Here is a 23,753-nt window from a genome sequence, read left to right on the forward strand (position 1 = left end):
GGTTTGGTGAAGTTTACTTGAACATGAAGGTTACAAAGGAATACATCTCATGGATCATTCTTTTGCACTTCCACATGTCCAAAAGGAGTAGGAAGAAGCAAAGCTTATTTAATCCTACCCCCCATCCATTCCACATCTAGTACAGTACATATTGTTCACTTCCTGAATTGCATCTCAAATTTTATATGACAATCATTGTAATAATCAATAACAGTAAAAAAACAAAAAAACGAGCATGACAGAGCAATCAATGTGATGATCAAGACACTTCTGCCTTGTATTTAGCGAACGTCAACTGCTTGTATTGTTTTTTTAATTTACTCATCTCTGTACATTGTTTGAGTTCCTTGCTCAATCCATTCCATAATTTAATTCCAAATACAGTAATACTGTGGGTTTTCAGCGTTGTTCTTGCATATAAATGTTTTAAGTTTAATTTTCCTCTAAGATCATATTTCTCCTCTCTGATAGAGAAATACTTAATGAGGTTTTTGGGTAACTAATTATTATTAACTTTATGCTTTATTCTAGCGTTTTGAAGGAGTACTAAATCTGCAAATTTTAATATTTGTGATTTTAAAAATAAAGGGTTTGTATGTTCTCTATACTTGGCATTATGAATGATCCTCACACATCTTTTTTGCAGTACAGTGAGTGAGTGAAGATTGCTTTTATAATTATTACCCCATATCTCCACACAATACATTAGATATGGTAATACTAAGGAACAGTACAGAGTGTGGAGTGATTTTTGATCAAGAACATATTTTGCTTTATTCAATATTGAAATATTTCTCGCCACCTTTTGTTGTATATATTTAATATGACATTTCCAACTCATTTTTTCGTCTATTATGATCCCCAGGAATCTGTATTCTTCTTCACTTCTTCAATGTCCACTCCATTTATTTGTATTTGATCGTACGTATCCCTTCTGCTATTTCCAAATAGCATTATTTTAGTTTTACTTAGGTTCAAGGATAATCTGTTCCTTTCAAACATGATTTAAAATGACCATTTCATCCTTGACCTTTTTAATGAGTTCTTGTGTGCTTTCCCCAGAACAAAAGGCAGTGGTATCATCCGCAAATAATACCGACTTTAAGTCCTTTGTTACTTTACAAATGTCATTGATGTACAAATTAAATAGTTTTGGTCCCAGTATTGACCCCTGGGGTACTCCACACGTAGTATTTAAACTCCGAGATGTGTATTCTCCTAGCTTTACAAATTGCTTCCTGTTTGCTAGGTAGCTTTTAACCCAATTCAAAACTAATCCTCTAATTCCGTACCTTTCTAATTTTGATGTTAAAATATTGTGATTAATTGTATCGAAGGCTTTTGTCAGATCCATAAATACTGCAGCTGCACATCTTCTGTTGTCTATAGCAGTAGTGATTTCCTCCGTGATTTTGATCAGTGCCATAGAAGTTGAAATGTTAGCTCTGTATCCATATTGACTACCTGCTAGTAATTCATTCTCATTGATAAATTTGTCCAACCTATTATTAAATAGCTTCTCCATAATTTTAGAAAATTGAGGTAACAAGGAAACTGGTCGATAGTTTGTAATTTGATGTTTATCTCCTTTTTTAAAAATTGGAACCACTTTGGCTATTTTCATTTTGCTGGGAAATTTTCCAGTCTGAAATGATAAGTTACTAATATATGTTAACGGGTCTACCATCTCATTGATGACCCTTTTAATTATTTCCATTTCGATTTCATAACAATCAGTTGATGTTTTTGCCAATGTCAGTGATTTCCTTTTTAGTTACAACAGTGAGAAACATAGAATTGAGATTCCTATCAATAATATCATAGGTATGAATGTGAGTGTGAATGATTGTTTGTCTATATGTGCCTTGCGATTGGCTGGCGACCAGTCCAGGGTGTACCCCGCCTGTCGCCCGAAGTCAGCTGGGATAGGCTCCAACATGCCACTGCGACCCTAATGAGGAGAATAGTTATAGAAAATGGATGGATGGATGGATGGATGGAATATCATTCCATTCGTCCATTGTGTGTTGTTTTGGAATTTCTTCTTCCAGTTTTGGTCCAATATTTACAAAATAATTGTTGAACATTTCAACTACCTTATTCATGTCATTCCTGTTAGTGTTTCCAACCATGAAATAGTGAGGGTAGTCTGCTTTCCCATGGGCATTGTGGACATTGTACGTGTGTAACGGATTCCAGCCTGTGAGGCTGTGCAAGTGTACGTTGGTAAACCTCACTCCCTCTTCCTTGAGAGCTGCGCTGAACACGCAGTCGGCGATCCGGACTTTTGGTCGTGTGGTCAGAGCTCTCGTCTCACATTGCAAAGGTCCTGTGTTGTAGCCCCGGAGCGGGCAGTGTGAAGTAGGATGGGTTACATTGGTGCCATGACCTGGATGGGAGTGAGGTTTGAGGGTGAGCAAATATGAAAAGACTATGTCTACTGTAATGTAGACAGACACTCTGTGCTGGTTCTTAGGAGGTATGTTTAAGGAGCTACAGCAGGGTTGTCAAACCCGTGCCATGGAGGGCCAAGACACTGGAAATTTTCTTGCCAGCCCATCATTAAAGCAGTTAATTTTAATGAATCAACACCTCCTTCAGTTTGAGGGAAAGAGTTCATCAATTCAACCACCTGCTGGAGAAACTGGTTGGAGAGAAATCCTGCAGTGTTCCGGCCCTCCATTGACACGTTAGCTACAGTATTACCGTATACTCAAGCCAAACGCTTTTATTGTGAAATAATGCGGAAGTGATCGATTTTGCATCTCGTGGCGGTCGGAAGTGAATGTTCTCTTTGCGTGCAGTCGGTAAACACAGGCCAGATAAGAGGACTGTTTGGATGATAAACCACTAGAAAATGTCTCGTTTGAGAGGAAGGGAGCCGATTGACTCTCTGCGGGGCTTCAGGGCGCCAACAAGCGAGCCAACGGTCCCGTATGGTCTCCTCAAAACGGCCCGCAAGAGCGGACAACTCAACCTGTCAGGTCGAGGGCTGACAGAAGGTACAGTCAGTCACATTGTTGACGTGCAAAAGCTAATGGCTCAATTGCTGCGTTCAAAAGTGGAATAAAATGGGCCAGTTGTCTTCTAGGTCAAATTCAAGCCTCTGGGTGTCGTTCGGTCTTTTACTTTGAAGCAAAGCGGCCACAGTTACGCCACTGGTCAGCTGTGCTACTGTCACTAGCAGTACAGTATTTCAGAGCATTGTACCAATGAATATCTTATTACATATTACATACTGGCACCAGGGCACTAACTTCTGAGCCTCCATACATAAGAATCAGTGATCCCTCCCATACATACACACACACACACACACTGTAGTCTATCCTTAAGTTGTTTTGCTATGGTTTGTGAATTGTGTTGTTTTTTGTGCTGGCTGTCAAAAGGCAGGTTTAGTAATGACCTCCAACTATTACAGTTTCCTTCCTACAGGTTACTTCGAAACATTGCAAGGGCTACTGTACATTAATATACTATACAACCACCCACATGACTCAACAGTCAGTCAGATTTTACCATTAAAGGCATTGTAAGCGGGTTGTAATGTTCCAAGTCAGCATTTGTAATGCGTCTCTAAACAATAAACATCAACAAAATCAACCTAATTGATCGGGAGCAGTGAAAACAGCAAAGTTACTACGAGGAAAATGATGGAGTTCATGGCATTGGATGACCAGCCAGTTTCAGCCTCTGTGTGTTTTTGGTAATAGGCTCAAACAAAGTCTGCAGTGTAACCTGTTGTGCAAGTTTTGCTTGTTATTAAAATGTGAAAAATAAAAGACTTAAGGAAAATTATATAATTTAGTAGTTTGGCCAGCAATGTTTTAAACTTCATTTATATTTGAGAGACATACCTCATGTGCAGTTAAAACAACACGTTTACATTGTTCAATGTTTTTCAACAAAATAAGATTGGAACAAAAAAAAAAAAACATTGGTGAAAATCGGAATGGCCTAAAAGATCGTCAAGAAAATTGCAATTGGTGCGCCCCAACTCAATAGTCATGAAATGTAAAGAAGATGACAGTAAGCATTTTTTTTAGCAACCTTTAAAGTGCAAGTCATACCAGGTGGAATTACACATTTTGCATTCTTGCAAGGTGAGTGTAGGTAGTCTCAAGGCAGTATTCATTATACCAACCTTATTGTTGAACAGCAATATTTGTATTATCTTAATATTTATGCAAAACTTTACAATAGCCAAGGGGACCAAGCCAGCTTTTCCCCCCACGCTGACGCCCTTGACTGGTAATCACTTTTTTCTCACCAGTTTTTACATTCACTACTGTCAACAAAGTGGTGGACTTGTAGATCTCTAAGATCAAACACAACCTCGAACCCCGGAGGAAATAGAAATAACCATATATATACACGTGTAAATAAAGTTGAAGTGAAGTGTGGCTAACCACATACAGTTTGTGATATTTGCACCATCAGTGCCAGCTAACGTGTTTCGTCTCAACGTGGACACTCCGGAGGAAGCCAAGCAGGACCTCTCCTTTGGAGCCTCGGAGCGCTGGTGGGAGCAGACAGACCTCACCAAGCTGCTGCTGTCCTCCAACCAGCTGACCTGCTTGTCTGAGGACATCAGACTGCTGCCCGCGCTTTCCACTCTGGATGTACGTGAATACAGACTTAGCCAAGTCTCATTTCTGTTTAATAGGACTAAAATGTGCAACATTGCTCCCGCAGCTGCATGACAACCAGCTGCAGACGTTACCAAACGTTCTGGGAGAGCTGCAGGAGCTGCAGCAGCTGCGGCTCAGGTACAATTGAACATCAAGTCACTCTGGGATGGAGTGCTAATCAAAGCGTGTTCTTGTTGATGTGGCGTATGAGCAGTCACAACAAGCTGATGTCACTGCCACTGGAGGTCTTCTCTCTGAAGAAGCTCAGAAGCCTCACGCTCCAGCAGAACCAGCTGGAGGTCTTGCCGGAGGAGCTGGGGCAGCTGGAGGCGCTGACTGAGCTGGTAGCGACCCCACGTTTACTCCACAGCTTCACATTGTGTGACATGTAATTGGCTTGTCCTGTCCAGGCATAGACGTGACTCACATTGTGATTGGTTGCAGGACGTGTCCAATAACCAGCTGATGGAGCTCCCCTCCAGCCTGGGTCGCCTCAGCTGCCTGCAGAAGCTCCACCTGTGTCACAACAAGCTCACCTGTCTGCCCGACAGCCTGGCACAGCTCACCAGTAAGACCGCTACATGGCACTTCATTAGGACCTTGAGGAAACCAGATCAGCTCTCTTATTCTCTGACTCAATTGCACAGATGTGAAGCTTCTGGACTGCAGCAACAATCTGCTGAGCGACATTCCCGCCAGTCTATCCAAGATGCTGGCTCTGGAGCAGCTTTACCTCCGACACAACAAGCTCCGCTTCCTCCCACTGCTTCCCGCTCCCGCGCTCAAGGTAAGGTCAAATCCAGGGCACGATTCCTGTATGTGTATGTCTGTGTGTGTGTATGTGTGTGTGACTGTGTGTTTTGTGTGCAACCTGTGTTAAAGGGTTGTGGCTTAACTGTACCATTTGTAGCCTTAACTTATGAACTGTTGCCTAGAAATGATAACATTAGCATTAGCTCTTACTTGGTTTGCATTTGGACTAAAAGATCGGTTGCTCCTGCAGATTGGCCTAATAAAAACAAACATAGTATGTTTAAATGTGTGCCTGTGTAGGAGCTCTATGTCGGCAACAACCAGATCGACAGGCTGGAGGCGGAGCATCTGGCCAGCTTGTGCGTCATCTCTCTGCTGGAGCTGCGAGACAACAAGATCAAGGTGCTGCCTGAGCAGGTGGCCGCATTGAGCACGCTCACACGCCTCGACCTCACCAACAACGACATCAGCATGTAAGGTCACGGACCCCACTCTGCCGTCTCCCATCTTTATTGTCGTTTTATTCATCGGTGTTTGGTTCCAAGCATAAGAAGTAAATGGCTGTCTTTTTTTATGTGTCAGCCTTCCAGCATCACTCAGCCTGCTGCCCAACCTGAAGACTCTGCTCTTGGAGGGGAATCCTCTGCGTGGGATCAGGAGGGAGCTGCTGACTGTAGGTGACACGTCTTCATTGCGCACACAAATGTAGTCACGGGTGACCAAGCGTCAGATTTTATTTCTATTATGAATTGTGTGTGTTATCATGAATAACCTGCAACCTATATTTTGATTGCAATATACAGTAGTCATTTTATGACATGGCTGCATTGCTCACATGTGCATGGAAGCGTGCCGTGCCCTGGTTCACTTGTTCCAATTGTGCGAGAGGGTGGGAAGCTCAGGTGCGGATCAGTGTGCTCACACTAGTCAAATGTCCCATACTTTAGGTGTGAAGTGGGCTCAGGCACGGAACGTATGCCACACTGCACTCACTGGCCACATGGGGCGACAATTTTGTTTTGGTTGTGTTACAGTTATGTTATGGAAATGCATTATATATTTTTTTGACATGGGGAGGCCAGTGAGAGGAAACCTGATAAAAAATGGAAACAGATGTTATCCATTTCTAATGAATGAAAGCCACGCTGTCCTGTTAAAGTGTCTTTGTCTGTGTTCACCACAGAAAGGAACCAATGAGCTTCTGAAATTTCTCAGAGGAAGAATTAAAGGTACACTCTTGCTGTTGATGGATGGAGGGGTGCTACAGTTGATACTTTTCTCGGTTCAAGCCTGCTTAATCAGCAGCTTCAATGACAGACGCTGCTATGCACCATTTTTTTAAATATTGAAGAAATAAGATCATATTCTTTAGCTACCTGGTGGCTGTGTTTCAATTTGCTTACTTCCATACTTACACTTGCATTTTGAGTGCACAAGTGCGTTCACACTGACAAGTACAACAAAATGCAGTGCACTGTCAGTACCCAGATGCTACACTCAACACGCCTCAAATGATGAGTGTGCAGCGATGGAGCATAAGCACCCACAATAGTCGCCATCTTGGCTACGTAGCAGAAGGGGGGGGGACTGACTCGAGTGGTTGCAATTCATATTTAAAAAGGAGAGAATAAGAAATGGGTAAATATTGCGATTGTCATTTCCGGTAAGTGCACAATGACAGTAATCAAATTGACAGTACACTCAAAATGGAAGCAAGTATGCAGTGTTCAGAGCATACTTAGTAAAGTGTAAGTACGCGAGTTGAGACACAGCCCTAGTCTGAACTAGTGTGCGCTAATGTTGGCTACAGCTAGCCCACTAAGTGTGTGTGGCTTTTAGAGGAGCCTGATATTGCTGCTGACAGGACGACGGCAATGACACTGCCCAGCGAGGCCACCATCAACGTACACAACATCAAAACTCTCAAGTCGCTGGTGTACAGGTGAGTGAGGCATGCTGGCATCCCGACAAACCAACAGCACCAAACAGGCTCCTGTGTTCACGCTCAGTGACAAGAAAGTCGACGGCATTCCAGACGAGCTGTTTGAGGCCGCCGCGGGTCACGGCATCACGTCCGTCAACTTCAGCAAGAACCAGCTGACCTCCATACCGCCAAGGTGGGCAAGCGAGTGGGCGGGTCCTGTCTGTCGTGTCTTCGACCGGAGTTCTGATGCACTGCGCCCCTGTGTTTTGCGTGTGCAGGCTGGCTGAGATGCAGACGTTGACGGAGCTCAATCTATCTTTCAATCGACTCACCTGCTGCGATTACGTCTGCATGCTGCAGCAGCTCGTGCACCTTGACCTCAGGCATGTGTGCGCACACACTTACACTAGAGTTGCGCACAGATCAAATATATCAAATATGATACGTGATGGATTGAATGTAAAATGATTTCCAGTAACAACCAGCTGAGTGGTTTGCCAGCTGAACTGAAGAATGTGACGAAGCTACACTCCGTCATCCTCAGCTACAACAAGTAGGCAGCAGCCTTCTCAAGTCTCACACACATCTCTCAAAGAAGAACACTCATTGAGCAGTTTGTGATCGCAGGTTCAAGTCTTTCCCAGAGGTCCTGTATGACATGGTTTCACTAGAAACGGTCCTGCTTTCCAACAATCAGGTGGGAGGTGTGGATCCCACCCGCCTGGTCAAGCTGGTCCGCCTGTCGACACTGGACTTATCCAACAACGACCTGCTCAATGTGCCGCCTGAGCTGGGCCTGTGCACGGGGCTCAGGTAGGCGTGCACGTGTAATCGCATTCATTTGGCAGTCATTTTCTCATATGAACACCTTCATCTTTGGCCGCCTGAACGAGCTGCAGAAAGAGTCAAAACAGGAAGTCTAGTTCGGAAAGTAGTAGAAGCTAAAGACTAAATCAGCCATTATTGTTTGGGCTTGGTGGAGGTGTGAGTGCCATTGTAGTTACCTTTTCAATCTGTCTTAGAGTGTTATGCGTGCCAGTGTGGGATGAGAACCAGAAAGTTAACTCCATTTTGTACATGTAGCAACGAAGCCTGTGCATGTCTCCCAGGTGTCTCAGTTTGGAGGGAAATCCTTTCAGGACCCCGCGAGCCGCCATTGTGGCGAAAGGAACCGACGCCGTGCTGGAGTACCTGCGTAGTCGCATTCCCACATGATGCCTGACCCCTCCTATTCCGGGAGCCTAGATGTGCATGCCAGATTGTTCTCACTTAAATGTTGACAATCATTCTTGAGTCATTAAAGATACTTTTTTTTGTATCGTGATTGGGCAATGGTTTTATTTTGTCAGGTGAGGCAAACCTATTTTTCCTGGTAACCACACCCCTCCTGTGAGGTGCATACAATGAGTGAACATGAGGCTTTTTTTTTATTGGCCCATTTACAAAAATATCAGTTGATCTGGGGCAGAGATGTTTCAAGACCTGAACAGACTTGGTGGAGGAGAACGTCACTTGCTAGGAGACTTGCGAGGCTTCTTCACAACTCATCAGTCCCCTGTCTCTTTAAGAACGTTCTAACTGATGTTAGCTTACCGTAAGTAGTGTAAAAGTGCTTAAAAGTCTATTTTTCATCCAAATTACAGTCAACCAGCACATGTATTACCATCCTCAACCGCAAGGGGCATTGATCAGTCTGGATGTGAAACTAACCTTCATCCTCAGTGGAAGAATTCAACAGGCTTACAGAGCGACAAAATCCAATGACTTTATTTTCCAACAACGTAACACAGACATAAAAACATTCCCACTAGGCCATGACGGACACAACGCTACATCCTGCTCATCTACGACAAACTAGCACGAAAACACAAGCAGCAAAGTGCTGCAACGCCCCAGTGTACCTAAATGCACCGTTCACCCTGCATGGGCGTGTGTGTGTGCGCGCACGCGCGGATGGAAGGACCGGCCGGATACTTCTAGATGTTTTTAGGTGTTTCTAGATGTTTTACACAGGAAGTGGACGCTGATAATTCCGGGTGTAAAATGTCCTCGGAGCACCGCTTGATGCTCGTAAGGATCACTGTTGCAGAATGGCCGACCTCCTTACAATATATACAAAAATATAAAATGTAAATAAAAATACAAACAAATTCTCTTTTTTGACGTTTGGAAGGGAGGACTGAGGTTTGCTAGAAAGTGTCGTCACGTCTACTTGTCCGTCTTCTGCTTCTTGGTCTCCACTTCGTCCTGCAGGGCAACATAAACAAACATACCGTACATGAACGCCACACGCCATCATTTTGCCATATTATTAACATTAACAGTTACTTTGTATTTTTGTAGCGTGTCTCAGTGAGACGCTCCTAACTATTAGCATTTGTTCTCATTCTTACCTCGTCATCGTCGTCGTCGTCATCATCCTCTGCTGTCCTCTTCCCTGTAGGTGCAACAAGGTCATCGTCTTCATCGTCTTCCTCCTCACCTGGGTCACACACACACGCGAGACTGTTAGATTTTGATACTTATAAACATTTTAAAATAAATAAAAAGGAAAAATAAGTAGGGGTGCTCCAATCGATCGGCCACCGATCAGTATCGACCGATTTCCGGGAAAAAGCACGGTATCGGCATATGCCATCTCCCGCCCACGTTCCCTTCACAAAGCCAAAACAAGCATTTCTGCCGCGTGGGACTTTCCTGTCGTGAGAGTGGTGTAAGTTTTGCACCGTGCAAAACATGCCATGAAAAATGCCCCGCCGGGGTGGCACGGTAAAAAAAGCTTCAGTTTGGTGCGGCATTTGGGGTGCGGGCACTTGGCAAGGTGTGGTGCGTTTTCGAGGCCTGCGATGTGATTATCGGTCGGCGGAATGAAGCCAAAACGTTGGCCACTCGCCTGTGTGCACGTGACAGTCGTAGGTCTAAGGCGGACAGCCCGAAAAGTGGTTGGATTCCTTGGACTGGAGGAAACCGGGTTTGCCTGGGGGTCCTGCTGAAGCGCCATTAAGCTGATCTCACATCCAAATTCTCCTTAAAGAAGCGCCTGATCCTCCAAGTTTCACTTACCTTAAAAAAGTAAGTCAAATATGTTTTTGCCTAAATTTGATGGTTCCCCTTTCATATCATGTAGCCCGGGGGTCACCAACGTGAGCCGCCCCCACGACCACACGAGGCGCCTACAAGCCTGCTTTTCATTCAGGCTTTCAGTTAATAATGTGAGAACACGTGAAAGAAATGCATTCTGAAATACAAAATTTGAGTTGTGGATACCAGCATTTTGTTAATGTTCAGGTCAAACAAGCATATTCGCTTTGTTTGGGTTGGTGACCCCTGATTTAGCCAATAGGAAATTCATCTATGTGATCGGTATCGGTTGATTTCACCCAGGGATGAAAACCCTGATCGGAGTACCCTGAGAAATAAGTCATTCCTTACAAGTCACACTAGTCTAGAAACCATGAGCCCCCCGTGTGGCCACAAGGTGTACTACCCAACATGTGTGACCCATATAGATTATCATAGACTAGCAACAGTCTTTGGGAATAACTTTTAATTCTCTTGCAACATGTGTGTGCATGTGTGTATCTGTCTCACACTCAGCAGGCAGATCTCATTGTGATCCAATAAAAGACTTATCTATCAGTCATGCCTTATCTGGATTTATGTTGCCAGCGGCAAGGTTGTGAGGTTCCTAATATTTTAGCTATGTGAGGGTGGACATGTTAAAAACAAAAACCTGCATACTAGTAAACATATTGTTAATACCTCTCAATGAAAAAGTGAACTCTTTGTAAAGGCAGGACTTTTCATACATAGAATGTGTACCTAATGAAGTGGCCAGTTGTAGCTGGACTTCTATTTAGTTGCTAACCCAATGAGGTTGAGGTTGACTGTAATTTTTGGTGCTATTTGTTTGTTATTTTTTTTACTGAGGAGGCAAATGTTTTAGACATTTAAACATTTTTTGTTATTTAATTTGTTCGTCTAAGCTAGTATATTTTATACATCTGACCACATTTACAACAGCAGTGCGCACCATTGTCCACCAGAGGTCGTTGTTTGACGCATTCATTTCTGTTAATCTTGTGTTGAAAAAGGGAGTTGCTGGTTAATAATAAGTTAATATTTGAATTGTAAATGGAGCCGATATGCAGACAGTTGAATGTTTCTCGAGGAGTGAACTCAGAACTAAGAATATCTGAAATGTTGTCATAAAATGAGTTGTTGTAGTCATTAGGACTGAAGACATCAGGCTCTGGATCCGTTTGTGGGTGTTTCCTCCTCTTGCCGCCTACCTTCTCCATCTTCCTCTTCCTCCTCTCCCACTTCATCCTCTTCCTCGTTGTCCTGCTCACCGTTCTCCTCGTCCTAACAGTGCAACACACACATTAACACACATGCTGACAGAGACCATGAACGGCACAAGGAAGAGGAGGTGCTCTCACAGTCTTGCCGTTGGCGGTGGCGTCTTCTCCGTTCTTCTCCTCCTCCAGTTTCTTCTCCTTCAGCTCCTTAAAGAAGACACACACACTGAGGACATTTGCACGGGGAAAGAGTCCAACATCTTTACGTGCACTGTCGCTCTAATAGACCGTTTGCCCCAATGAAAAACTGCTCACGTTGCCCAGTAAACACCTCTTGGGTAGACGCTTCCTGCTGTAAAGCTGAAGTTTAAAAAGAAAGTGTTGCTGTATGCTAAAATCATCTTAGCTGTGGAGCCTTTTTTAAATTAACATGATAAATGTAGCATTAGTCAGCTAGCATCAGTAGTCATTAAGTGCATGCGTGATGTATTTCAATAGCAGAGCATATGTTGTCTAATGCTGTGTGAAATATTAATGCATGTTGTCTTTTACACAGCCTGGGCCTGACTAATGTACATGTTTGGGCGGTGTTAGTTCCTCATCCAATTTTGATCAAAGTGCTTCCTGGATTAGGAGGAGAGGACACTTCCTTTTTAGGGGACAGGTTGGGCTTGGAATCCCCGGCCTCCCATTGGCCACATCATCCTAAGCTCCGCCCACCAGGCCCTGGCTGCTGAAAGCTGACACCATGTTGTCAGAGCAGACGAGGGAGGAAAAAATACAGACACACCCAGACTACACCTTCGAGCAACCCCCCCATATACATGTAATTAGAAGTCACTCGTTTGAAACTAATGAATATTGTTAGTGTTGTATCTCACCACAACTTGTACCTTAAAGTAGCAAACATCCCTGGAAGATAGACATGTAAATGTTACCTTAATGTGTATTTGCACTTCAGGTGGAATTTTAGCACTCACTTTTAACTGTAATTTTTTTTTAAACATTTTAGAATACTTTTTTTTTTTTATATATATAACCACATTTGTCTCCTGTCTTGTATGTTTGAGAGTCGCGGCAGTGCACACTTTTGTCCACCGGATGGCGTTGTTTGACCAGTGCGTTTCTAATTTCAGTTGTAGAAAAGGGAGTTACTGTGTTTGAACACAAACAAAACCACCTAGAAATTCACATTTTTCTGTCACTCATTTCTCATTTGGCTTCAGCCTGGGGAATTATTAAAAATTAATAATGGCCAAACCGATTTAATTTGACGTCACCTTATAGTGCAGTCACAGTAAACACAATTTGAATTACCATTATTATTAATATTACGATTATTATTAACGTGTTGGATGTCTTGCTGCTGCTCTTACGTTGTAGTGCAGCATGCAGAGCGCCCCCGCGTGGCCCAGAGGTGAGATGGCAGAAATTCATTCAATGTATTTAGCGACCCCAATCAAATCTCCTGCGACCCCCCCCCCCCCCAACAGACAGGATGCTGCTTCCTGTCTGATGCATCTTTCACACACACACACACACACACACACACACACACTCCCCACACGGCACTCGTCTCCCGGGTGACGGCTCTGCTCCCGCTTCGTCGAGCTCCGTGGTGGCGCCAACACGTCCCCCCGCCCCCAGGGGCCCTCGTTCCGGTGGCCACGCTCCTGCCAGACGGCCGGGGGGGCAGAGCCGGTCGCGACGATGGCCTTTACATGACATAACACCACCATCCTTCCGACGAGTATTCAAATTCATGTTTAATGGACACATGAGACATCGGAGGAGACATTTGTCTGTCCGCCAACAAGCGGGAAGAGACAAAGCCTTCTTCGATCCCACTTTAAGTAGCTCTGAGCGCCAAATCCGCTCTCGATTCACACGTAAGAGCACAGTGTTAAGACACTGACCTCCTCACGATGACCACACTCTTCATCATCATCGTCATTACTATTGGGAATAAAGGGTAATCCCACGCGCGTTGCAGGCAGGACATGAAAACCTTCAAGAAATCCTTCAAACCAAAACACGCGTGCCGAAAAAGAAGATGCTGCACGTTGATGCGTGCGTGTGCACGGCGGTGTCCTCCAGCTCCAAGCACGTTACTCTGTTCTTTTAGGGCATGAAAGTGCGTCTCACCTTGGCGCTCAGCTCCGCGCTGCACTCCACTTTGCTGTCCGCCATGTTACTGCTGCTACTGCTGCTCCACAGATGAACGTCCCAGAAGACGATTAGTTTCTTTCTTATGGAGGTGAGCAGCTAGAAGGAAGCTGTGAATACTCCCTGCGCGCTGCCAAGCTTTTATAGCCAGGTGGGAGGGGCTAGGTGTCTCAAGGCTCGCTCTGATTGGTCGAGAGGGCTTTGAGACTGCTTGGCCTGTGATTGGCCGCAAGGAGACAATGGACGCGCCTCCCTTGTTGTGCACATCAAGCCAAATATGCCCACGCACGATTTAAATCTTTTAATGTGTGACACACACATGCACGCGCTTTTTCTGCACAACTTGCACTAATCCCAGTATGACTTGTTCACACTATCATGCTCTTATTGCACACACACACTGCTTGACGACTTCATTGAGCAGGTTTGTCTTGTTTGCATGAAGCCTTTATGCAAAATGACCTAATTTGTTTCAACTGTGGCTGCTTTGTAAAAGAACAGCGTGTTGTCACAACTTGTTGGTCACCCCCAGTGAGTGCAAAGTTCCACCTGACAACAAATCACAGCGCATCCCTGCAAGTAGTTTCACCAAGTACTGCTGAGTTACAGTTCCAATGGTGTACTGCAGCACAACCAGTGTATTCCTCTGACTTTCTAATGTTAGTTAATTTGCAAATGTGTCTGGGTGAAAGGAGGGAAATTGTGTGTGCGTGTACGAGTGACAGGAGGTGATTATGGGAGGGGGCAAAGTAGGACAGGAGGAGGGGGGGCAACAGAGAACAAGGTGAGTTGATATTTAATTGTCAACGTATCTCGATCATGTGACTGACTGAGCAGAAAGTGTGTTTGTCACCGAAAAGAGCTAATGAAGCACTAACAACAATCATTTGCGTTTTCAAATTGCATTAACAAACCTGACTGATGCCGCTTTGTCCCTCACCAAGATGGCGGCGCGGGGAGGCCGTGTGGCGTTTGATGCTTCAAGCTCTCCGCTGATTGGCGGGTCAACTGAGGCGAACGTAAAGCTGACGCTTTGCGCCCGGTGAGTGGCCGATGAAGCTGTCAATCACCCACAAAAGTCACGTTGAAGTGGGCAGAGCCCGCGGTTGCAAGGAAAGACCGGAAGCAACGCTGATGTACATGCTCTTTTCGAACTTTGCTTGATTTTACGCGTTAAAATAAAACATTGGGAATTAAAGAACAAGACTTACATCAAGCCCGCGTATATTTTCAATATAATATATTAGTCCCGGTCGCTACGGAATCGTAATGGAGACGTGCTGTAGTTTCGGCCACGCGTCCAGTGGACTAGGCGTCTAAATGCTGTCGGCGTGACTGTGCCTGTCATGTGCTCCAACAGGGGGCAGCACATCTTATAAAAACACGACATTGAGATGATGATGATGATGATGATGATGATGTGAGGATAGACAAATGACGTCAGAGTGCCCGCTGGAAGCTTCATCCATCTTGACATCCAATGAGGACATCTCCATTATTAATTCATATAGGTCATTGATGGGCCTACATCACACGTTGGCGTTGAGGTTCATCTTTGGTCAGTTGGGCTTATTTACTTAAATAGGTCAGTGTGTGGAAATGGTGGCTTTTTTTCTCTGTTAGAATGATAAAATGGAAAATTAGAGCAAAGTGAGGAAAAAAGGAGAGGAGGAGGGGAAACAAAGTACTGCAGAGCTAGAACATAGAAAGCCCGGACTGGATTATCAATACAAAGTGGACCTGGACTGAGTCATGTGTTCATTCATACAGAACCATGTGGACCTTTCACTTAAAAAAACAGCTTTGCTTAACTTTGTGAAGAAAATGTGCAAGTGTAAAATGCTACAATGAATACTAAGTTGTTGAATATTTGAGGATTATTTAAAAGTTCAACTCCGATGGTGACTGTAGCTCATTGTTTCTGCTCGTAACTTTCAAAAGCCAAAACCACCACCTCTTAGGACAAAAGCAGTACAATAAACTTCATTCCACTTAAAATGTTGAAACGTGTAAGGATGACTCTCAAAAACAAATGTAATTCATTACAGTGACTAGTCAAAGGTCGCAGGCAGCAATCAAGGTCAACCAGCACATCATACACGTGATCCTCTGGTTCTACAGCGCGCTCGCAGACGAGCGTGCGTGTTTCGACAAGTTGAGCGAATTCCTGCAAGGCGCGTCTGGGACCTGCAGCGGCCTGCATGCCACAGTGAGGGGCGGGGCCCCAATGAGGGGCGGCGCCTTCGTCTGCAGAGCACAATCCTGTGAAGCCCGTCATGTTCTGGTTACTTCTGAAGAAATGGATCCATGTGGCAACTTGCCAGTTACCAAAAAAAAAGTAAAGAAAAGTCAACAGATGTTTATTTGAATTTCAATTCTTGTTTATAAAAGAGAAAGGAAACAAGCTTTCAACTTTTGTACATGAGCCGCAGCTGAAATTACAAAATTTGACCTGATGGGGGCGCCGCTGGACATGATTTGATCCGGCCGTTCCTTTTATTTTATTGCGCACCTTATTTATGGTATAATTAGAAACATTAAATGGCATGCCAACAAGCTCATTAGTAAACATGTTAACATGTATAACTGCCATTGTTTCTACGGGGAAACGAAAAGTGATTACTTCAGAGAGAGAATGTATATGCGTGTATATGTGAGGTTGTGACATCATCGCTGAACCTCGTGTACGTTGCCATAGAAACACGGCAGCCGACACATAAATAGCACATATTTGGCACCCTCTAGCGGCAGCACATGGAACTGCCGCGTTAATGAAGCGCACAGCAACTCAGTGGTATAGGATTAATAAACCATGACGTCATGATTACGGAGAGAGTTGATGCATGAAGTGAATGTGGACTTTCAGTTCAAGTTTATTAACTGATACATTAACTTGGCCCATCAGCTTCAGACAAAGTGGACAAATAACACCATTCAGTGAGTCACATCAGGATGCGATGGTGCTGAATGATTGGCGCTACAAGATCACTGTTTTAGTCTTCACACATTTCACGAGCAAAAAAACAAATTACTTCACCCGCCCCGAGTCATCAATGTGGTTTCTACGAGTCAGCGCGGGTCGACCATGATGAAGACAGGGGCAGCTACAGTCCTCTTCATCACTTCTTGAGGCCCAAAGACAAGCTGAAAGACAACGCAGCCTTGAACAATACTGCAACCAGCCAGCAGAGGCCCATAGGTCTATCAACACAATTTTCTCAGTGACTGTTTGCATGCACTAAAATAGTTGGATTCCCCCAATAATTAGGTGTCTTCATTCTTCACACTTCGATGTGAAGTCCCAGTGTACATGTGGTCCCTAATTCAAAATCGACTTGCAAAGTAAATTTCCTCTAATTTTCACTACTATTAACTCCAATACCGCCCTCTTTTCACACACATCGGCCTGCCTTCTTCTTTGGTGTTTGTCTGCTTTCTTCATCTTTAGGAGTTAATGTGAGTTGCCAAATTACCTTATTTGCGCGTTCCTGTCATCCACTGGGCTGAAGTGTGGAGCAGTTTTTCAGCAACAAAAAAGATTAAATAATAATTAAATAAAATCTGCAAACTAAAGGGTATGGTTGCCAACTTCTGCAAGAACAAATAAGGAATGCCTACGTGGCAGGGCCAACCAGCCTGCCTGGTTTGGGGGGTTTTTGGTCTTTAAATGTGTGAAACAAATTTTGTACTATTTGACACAAACCTGAATTTAACTTGATGCCTGCTTTAGAGTAATACCAATAAATAGGAAAGTAATTGTTCAAAATGTTTTGTATATAAATAAATAAATAAATAAATAATAAAAAACTAAATAAATAAAATAATAAGTAAATAACAGAATAAAATAATTTAAATATCTTTCGTTTTTTACGCGAGAGGCAAACAGGAGATGACGCAACTGCACACTAATAAGACGTCAGTTTACAGCAGTTTTAAGCCACAAAAACGGCCACAAGGTGGCAGAAGCGGATTTGACAAGAGCTCAGCATGGATCATTTGCATATTAAAAACACACTCGACAGCAAGGAGCAAGTGGAAGAGCATGGAGTGTAGCGTGCAGAAGGTTATGCATTGTAGGGAAATTAACGTATGCACACGCACATGCATACACACAGTTTAGTTCCAAATGTGAAAATTGTAAATAGTTCGTGGTGTTATATTTGTAAATACACTGTAATTGTGATGTAAAACAACCCTTTTTTGTGTCGTTTATGTTGTGGTGTAGTTGTTTAGATATTCGACTTGTCACAAAAGCAAAACATTTGTGTATGCTTGAAATGAATCTTTTCACAAAAAGCTGATTTTCCTCCCTGTTCTTGATGGGAACTGATATTTTCCTGAAACTTACGAAGTTCTACTGCTGATTACTAAAGAACGGAAAAAGGTAGAAACAAACTTTTTTTCTGATGAAACACGACAGTCTCATCTTTCTTTTGGTAGGTTCCATGTTTATATAGCCAGAGAACACAATATTCTGTGGTCCTTGAAAATCGTCTAAAATGGCCGGTACTGAAGGAGTTGTCATTTGAAAATTGGCTGGGATTGAATGAGTTAAGATAAAACAATATAAATTGAGTGTCCAGGTTTATGATAGCACAGGTGTATCCAACTTCCAGCACTATTAAAGCTACTTTGACAAAAACAAAAGGAAAGGTGAGCTTTGTGTGTTATGTGACAATATTTACAAAGCCAATCTCCACTCAATGTGCTCATTGTCTCTCTGCTATTTTGTGCTCATTTGTCATTAAATACAGGCATCATGTCAGAATTGAAGAGTTGCAAAGATACTAAGAGTTGAAGCAAATATTCTTTGGTGAGCTATTCAAAATCAGTGGAGAGAGCATGAGAGCAGAGACCAAGGTTGTTAAGTGACACTTAAAAAAATTAAGTTAGCACGTACCCTATGAAATTGACAGCCGTTGTAGTTTCCCTGTGGGACAAAAATTAGCTCTGAACGAACCGCATTGCTTGTTTGTTTTAAAGACAAAATGTGTCTGTTGTTAAAAAAAAAAAAATTCACAGTTGGAGTCCGTAGACCAGAAGCTAGGTGGTTAATTCAAGCTAGCTAGCTACCGCAAGAGAGGCAGAAGAAAGTGAGAGCCAGGCAAAATGTGTAAGCAAAGATGGTAGAAAAGTCAATCGAATGCGTTTGTAAGGTGAGCGATCACACACGTTGGCATCAATAGTCTTAGCCTGTCTGAAACCCTGAGTCCGCTCCGATGATTGATGGATGAAGTGAATACAGTCGTCTCTCGCAATATCGTGGTTTCATTATCGCTCCCTCGCAATATCAAGTTTTTTCACAAATTAATTAATAAATGATCAATGTTTCATGGTAGACTATGATGTATTATTAGTCAAAATATATTGAAATAAAGTGATATGTAGTATTCTGATCACTAGTTCATGGGGTATGTACTAACTTTGTCACTGAACAACTTTACTCTCTTGTTGTCAATATACTACTTATGTCTCGTCCTCAAAACACTATTTGTGTGTGGTTGTTTAATGAACATGGACACTGTGTGTCCAGCCTTATGATGGTGATACTATCAGAGGTCTCCTATGTCGCTCAGTGATTTTGAGTAGCTCACAAAGGGTCAAAGAATATTTGCTTCAACTCTTAGTTTTTATATAATAACTGTTGAGTTCAGACTTTATGCCTTTATATAATGACAAATAGGCAAAAAATAGCATAAAGACGATGGCCACACTGACTCGAGATCCTTTTAGTAAATAAAGTAGTGTCAAATTTGAATGTTGCCAGTCAAAAATAAAACACAAATAGGTGACAGCTCTAATAGTGATGGAAGTTGGAGACCCCTACAAGCTGGACACTCAATTTATTCTGTTTTAAGTTGAGCAGGACAGATTTCTAATTAATAAAAAGATATTTATTTGTATTATTAATTCTGTTAATTTTGTTATCTTGAGCTAAAAAATTATTATTCAACATTTTTTTTCCGATGTATTTGTATGACTCCAAAGCATGCCCCAAATTAAATTCAAGTTTGAGTGAAACAGTACAATAATTGTTTCACACAAATAAAGGCAAAAAAAGACAATTTGCCCAAATGTTTATTTCTTTTATATTTACCTATTATGGAATAATCTAACGGCGCCCCTGACCAATAGAACTCATCATAAATAAATTGAAAAATGTGATCGGTAACAGCCGATCTTCCTCATGGATGATTGGTATCAAAATCGGCAGCATTAAAACCCTGATAGGAGCATCCCTACACAAAACATTAAGATATTACATTACCTTAATACTGCATGAAGTATTATTCATTGGAGTACATCAATTGTAATAGAGGGTACGTGAATATAAATGAAAAACAACTAGCGCCTAACACTCAAAATTACAAGTAGGGAGCACGAAGGAGACAGAGCACGAAGTTGCTCATTGCTCTGTGTGCATATGAACAAATAAGGAAGTTTGATGATTATTTTGTGCATTAAAAGTGTTTAATTTTGAAGATTTCATTTAATTTGGTGTTCTAATCGCCGCACGGCACAGCGTTGAAAACTGTGAGTGGGCATTCCCCCTAAAATTTTTGTACTTCGTATACTGCTTTTTCGTGATTGTCAAACTTTCCCCTTCAATTTGGAAAGACTTAAACCATAGCCATCGTGAGTGGACAAAAAAAGAAGCTCACATTCAACCCATTCAAATGGAAGAATGCCAACATCAGACTGGAATAAAAAACATGTAGGATGATTACTTATCTATGTACTTTAAACTTTACCAAAAAGGTAAGCATGCAAAATACAAAATTTCGACAGGAAATTACTATAAAATTAATTAATCAACCAATTATGTTCAATATTTTTACAAGTTATGTAGGATGCTTACTTACCTATTTATCAGTGCTCATGTGAAACTTCATGAAAATGTAACCATGCAAACCAGAATTGACCCGGAATTAATCTAAAATTAATTAACCAATTAATTATGTTCAATATTTCAAGTTAATCAAAGGTAAAAAGGTTTATGTTTTTTTAAGTGTGCAGGTGTATGGGGTACATGGCTTCAGGCCAAATGTCTGAAGGGGTACGTCACTGTAAAAAGTTTGGAACCACAGATGCATTGCATCAATAAATGTAAGGATTTTTGCATTTAATTAATTGACATTTTACCCACTAACCCAAAAAGTCCACACTCTATGCTAGTAAAAGAAGTGTAAAATGTAAAAAAAAACGCACTTCTAAAAAACGTAAATGGAAAAAACGGAATTTGGGAAAAAAATAAAACTGATTTCATAGGGCTTTACATATAAACGTAGTGTTACTGAGCTGTCCTGTGGTCCATGAAGACATAACAAGAATACAAGTGTGAAATAAATAAGTAGACTCACTTGTCAAACAACGCCTGGTTCTGTAGGTTCAGGACCAAGCTGTCTGCATTCAGGTAGACTTTGTTCTGAGACGTCGAGACCTGGTGAAACAGCAACACATCATCAGTTTGGATCAAATGTCTTGAAGAGCTGATAAAGTGAGCGACTGACCGTCTTGGCGATGGTCTGAGCGGCTCTGATCCGCCTCAGCTTCAGATAACCTGGATTCTTTGTGACGGCCTGTCCCAGCTGACACAAAGTGACACGTGGTTAATAAACAAGGTGACCACATCGAAAAACACTGATTGGCCAAATCAAATGTCCGTCAGCTACCATCCTGGCAGCCTCAGCTTCTCCTTCAGCCTGGATGATCTTCTGCCTCTGGTCTTGTTTGGCCTTCTCCACGTAAAACTGTGCCCTCTGTGCCTCTTGTTGAGCTGCATAGTCAGACAGGTCAAAGGTTAGAGCACAGACTCTGCCTCTACAGGATTTACATAAAGTCTGGACACAGGCAAAATGTGTATACCAAATGTATATTATAGAGTTGTATACTTTTTTTTTTTAATTTAACATAAATAAATCATCTACTGTAAAATAGTATTAGTGCATTTATTTTATTTGCATTATATATTTATTATATACATTTATAATAATATACATTATTATATACATACAGTATATATATATATACACACACACACACACACATATTATTATATATTATATTTTTTGTTCAGACTCTAGGGACACCCTGTAGAAATGTACTGACACGTGTCTCCAACAGAGCTAAAAGGTCAGCTGATGATGGCGCCTTGGCAGGTCATTTTGTGGGCGTGGAGACGGCGGCCTTACCCACTTGCTTGGCCTCCACGGCGGCTGTGTACTGGCTGCTGAAGCTCAGCTCTGTGATGGACACGTCATCCAGGATGATGTTGAAGTCTTTGGCTCGCTCAAAAAGCTCCCTGCGCACCAACAGCGACACCTAGAGGACAACAACAAGGTTAGCTGGGTGGCAGACGCTGTGGTGGTGGGGTGGGTCGGTGTGGGGCGGAGCGGGCGCCTGGCGGCACATTACCTGCGCTCTTTGCGTGATGAGTTGAGAGGCGTTGAACTTGGCCACCACCGACTTGAGGACCTCATTGACGATGGACGGCAGGACTCTCTCGTCGTAGTCCTTGCCCAACCTTTGGTACATGATGGGCAGGTTGGATGCCATTGGGCGGGACAGGACCCTCACGGCGATGTTCACCATCTGCAGGTCTATGTGGCAGGACATTGCTGTCACATAGATGGACATGGGACAGCCTCAAGGCCTGACCTTAAGCGTGCATGTGTGTTACCTTTGCTGCCCGTCAGCGAGGATATCTTTCTGGGTCTGGCTCTGATGTCATAGATGATAGGGTACTGGAACCATGGGATCCTAATGCACACATACAAGCTCAGTGGACGTCACTCCATTAAGATACAGACCCCTCCGCCAATCGGCTGCTCTCACCTGAAATGAAGCCCCTCAGCCAGGACTGTGTCCATCTGCATCCCGCCGATCCTGTTGAAGACGACTGCTCTGTGACCGCCCTCCACTGCAGATGCAATGTAGTTAACAACATTGTCATAATAATCTCCCAGCACGTTGGTATCGCATGTATGTACCTGTGTATGTGGCCTCCTTAACCCCATAGGCCAAAGCGCCAGCTCCCAGCAGCAGCTTGAGTCCAAGCCCTGCGCCTCTGCCTCCAGACGAGGACATGCGGCCTGCCAGGTCCCTTAGGTGCTGCACCAAGCGCTGCAACATGACATCATTTAACTCAACATTACACCTCATCAAACTTTTATTCATAATACGTACATATACACATACAATACGTACACATACCTACATAATATAATGTTGCATATCATTACATACATACTACTGACGTATTGTCTTTCTATAATATATAAATAGAATATATAAAGCTCCTCATCTAATCTAACATCCCTTTTGTTCTGATTAGGCGCTAAAATAAACGTTTAAATTTGCATGAGATGTTCTAACAAATAACAGTCCTTTTACGCAGCACGTAAGCTAATTATCTACCATTATAACCAAGGTGTCGTGCAGACAAATGAACATTTTTAATATAGCTTATTACCTGGGAGCACATTTAAGATTTCACCAAGATTTCAAGATCAACTAGAAGTACATTACGTGTCAAGAAATGGCCAAATAATGTCTGTATTGACATTTAGTAGTTACAGTGTAACATTTTAACACGATGAAAAACAACCTTGACCTTGCTAATAACGACTGATAAAAGTTTAGCATTGTACAGTTAGCATAGTCGCATGGTAGCGGGCGAGCAACGGCTAACCCTGAAATCAATCTTATCTTTCACACGCGTTTTATAACATTCACACGAGCTGAATGCCAAAAGCCACCAACTAAAACCTCCCCCAGTACACAAAATGTCATTTTGAAGGCTTAAGCGTTTCAAAAGCTTACATTTGGTTCCTTGCTCGCCATGCTGCTGCGCGTCAGACAAGGTCGACACTGTTAACATCCACTTCCGGTACAGTCGCAAAGACTGTTGGGACATGTAGTCCAACTCGTCGTTCATGCAGTATTACTTGTTGAGTGTAAATATATTTTTAATTTTGC

The 23,753-nt window shown here is 42.8% G+C and overlaps 3 protein-coding genes and 1 long non-coding RNA gene across 5 annotated transcripts; 2 read left to right on the forward strand and 2 right to left on the reverse strand.

Moving 5' to 3' along the window:
- Window positions 1-2,757: 2,757 nt before the first annotated feature.
- Window positions 2,758-8,632, forward strand: lrrc40 (leucine rich repeat containing 40). The gene is made up of 15 exons (XM_054789347.1): window positions 2,758-3,002; window positions 4,441-4,622; window positions 4,696-4,769; window positions 4,846-4,975; window positions 5,076-5,199; window positions 5,279-5,418; window positions 5,685-5,857; window positions 5,967-6,057; window positions 6,568-6,613; window positions 7,224-7,326; window positions 7,394-7,501; window positions 7,587-7,691; window positions 7,784-7,861; window positions 7,936-8,121; window positions 8,418-8,632. The coding sequence occupies exons 1-15, from the start codon at window positions 2,858-2,860 to the stop codon at window positions 8,521-8,523; spliced, it is 1,791 nt and encodes a 596-aa protein (XP_054645322.1). The 5' UTR covers window positions 2,758-2,857; the 3' UTR covers window positions 8,524-8,632.
- Window positions 8,633-9,048: 416 nt separating this feature from the next.
- On the reverse strand, window positions 9,049-13,921 carry LOC129188592 (prothymosin alpha-A-like). 2 transcript variants are annotated; one of them, XM_054789350.1, is made up of 5 exons: window positions 13,755-13,921; window positions 11,751-11,816; window positions 11,601-11,673; window positions 9,702-9,790; window positions 9,049-9,555 (listed from the first exon to the last, which is right to left on the reverse strand). In XM_054789350.1, exons 1-5 carry the CDS (start codon window positions 13,797-13,799, stop codon window positions 9,517-9,519), a joined length of 312 nt encoding a protein of 103 aa, XP_054645325.1. In that variant the 5' UTR covers window positions 13,800-13,921; the 3' UTR covers window positions 9,049-9,516. The 2 variants fall into 2 exon arrangements, with proteins under 2 accessions (XP_054645325.1, XP_054645326.1); XM_054789351.1 differs by having other exon boundaries at window positions 11,751-11,813; window positions 13,755-13,908.
- A 794-nt stretch (window positions 13,922-14,715) lies between these two features.
- On the forward strand, window positions 14,716-17,165 carry LOC129188593 (uncharacterized). The gene is made up of 2 exons (XR_008572674.1): window positions 14,716-14,817; window positions 15,824-17,165. It is a non-coding gene; the product is annotated as an uncharacterized LOC129188593 (long non-coding RNA).
- On the reverse strand, window positions 16,120-23,686 carry LOC129188590 (prohibitin-2-like). Its single transcript, XM_054789348.1, has 10 exons — window positions 23,598-23,686; window positions 22,766-22,898; window positions 22,611-22,695; window positions 22,456-22,535; window positions 22,191-22,375; window positions 21,968-22,097; window positions 21,449-21,552; window positions 21,287-21,364; window positions 21,137-21,216; window positions 16,120-16,919 (listed from the first exon to the last, which is right to left on the reverse strand). Exons 1-10 carry the CDS (start codon window positions 23,616-23,618, stop codon window positions 16,895-16,897), a joined length of 921 nt encoding a protein of 306 aa, XP_054645323.1. The 5' UTR covers window positions 23,619-23,686; the 3' UTR covers window positions 16,120-16,894.
- Between the last annotated feature and the right edge of the window lie 67 nt (window positions 23,687-23,753).

This window comes from Dunckerocampus dactyliophorus, chromosome 10 (assembly GCF_027744805.1).
Source record: "Dunckerocampus dactyliophorus isolate RoL2022-P2 chromosome 10, RoL_Ddac_1.1, whole genome shotgun sequence".
Lineage (NCBI taxonomy): Eukaryota > Metazoa > Chordata > Actinopteri > Syngnathiformes > Syngnathidae > Dunckerocampus > Dunckerocampus dactyliophorus.

Coding starts and splice junctions, on each gene's coding strand:
- LOC129188590 (XM_054789348.1), bottom strand. CDS start 23,618: ATGGCGAGCAAGGAACCAAAT. Junction 22,376..22,455: donor CTCGCTGACGGGCAGCAAAG/GTAACACACATG, acceptor CCTGCCACATAG/ACCTGCAGATGGTGAACATC. Junction 22,098..22,190: donor TCATCACGCAAAGAGCGCAG/GTAATGTGCCGC, acceptor GTTGTCCTCTAG/GTGTCGCTGTTGGTGCGCAG.
- lrrc40 (XM_054789347.1), top strand. CDS start 2,858: ATGTCTCGTTTGAGAGGAAGGGAGCCGATTGACTCTCTGCGGGGCTTC. Junction 4,623..4,695: donor CCGCGCTTTCCACTCTGGAT/GTACGTGAATAC, acceptor TTGCTCCCGCAG/CTGCATGACAACCAGCTGCA. Junction 5,200..5,278: donor CAGCCTGGCACAGCTCACCA/GTAAGACCGCTA, acceptor TCAATTGCACAG/ATGTGAAGCTTCTGGACTGC.
- LOC129188592 (XM_054789350.1), bottom strand. CDS start 13,799: ATGGCGGACAGCAAAGTGGAGTGCAGCGCGGAGCTGAGCGCCAAG. Junction 9,791..11,600: donor GGAAGAGGAAGATGGAGAAG/GTAGGCGGCAAG, acceptor TGTGTGACCCAG/GTGAGGAGGAAGACGATGAA. Junction 9,556..9,701: donor ACGACGACGACGATGACGAG/GTAAGAATGAGA, acceptor GTTGCCCTGCAG/GACGAAGTGGAGACCAAGAA.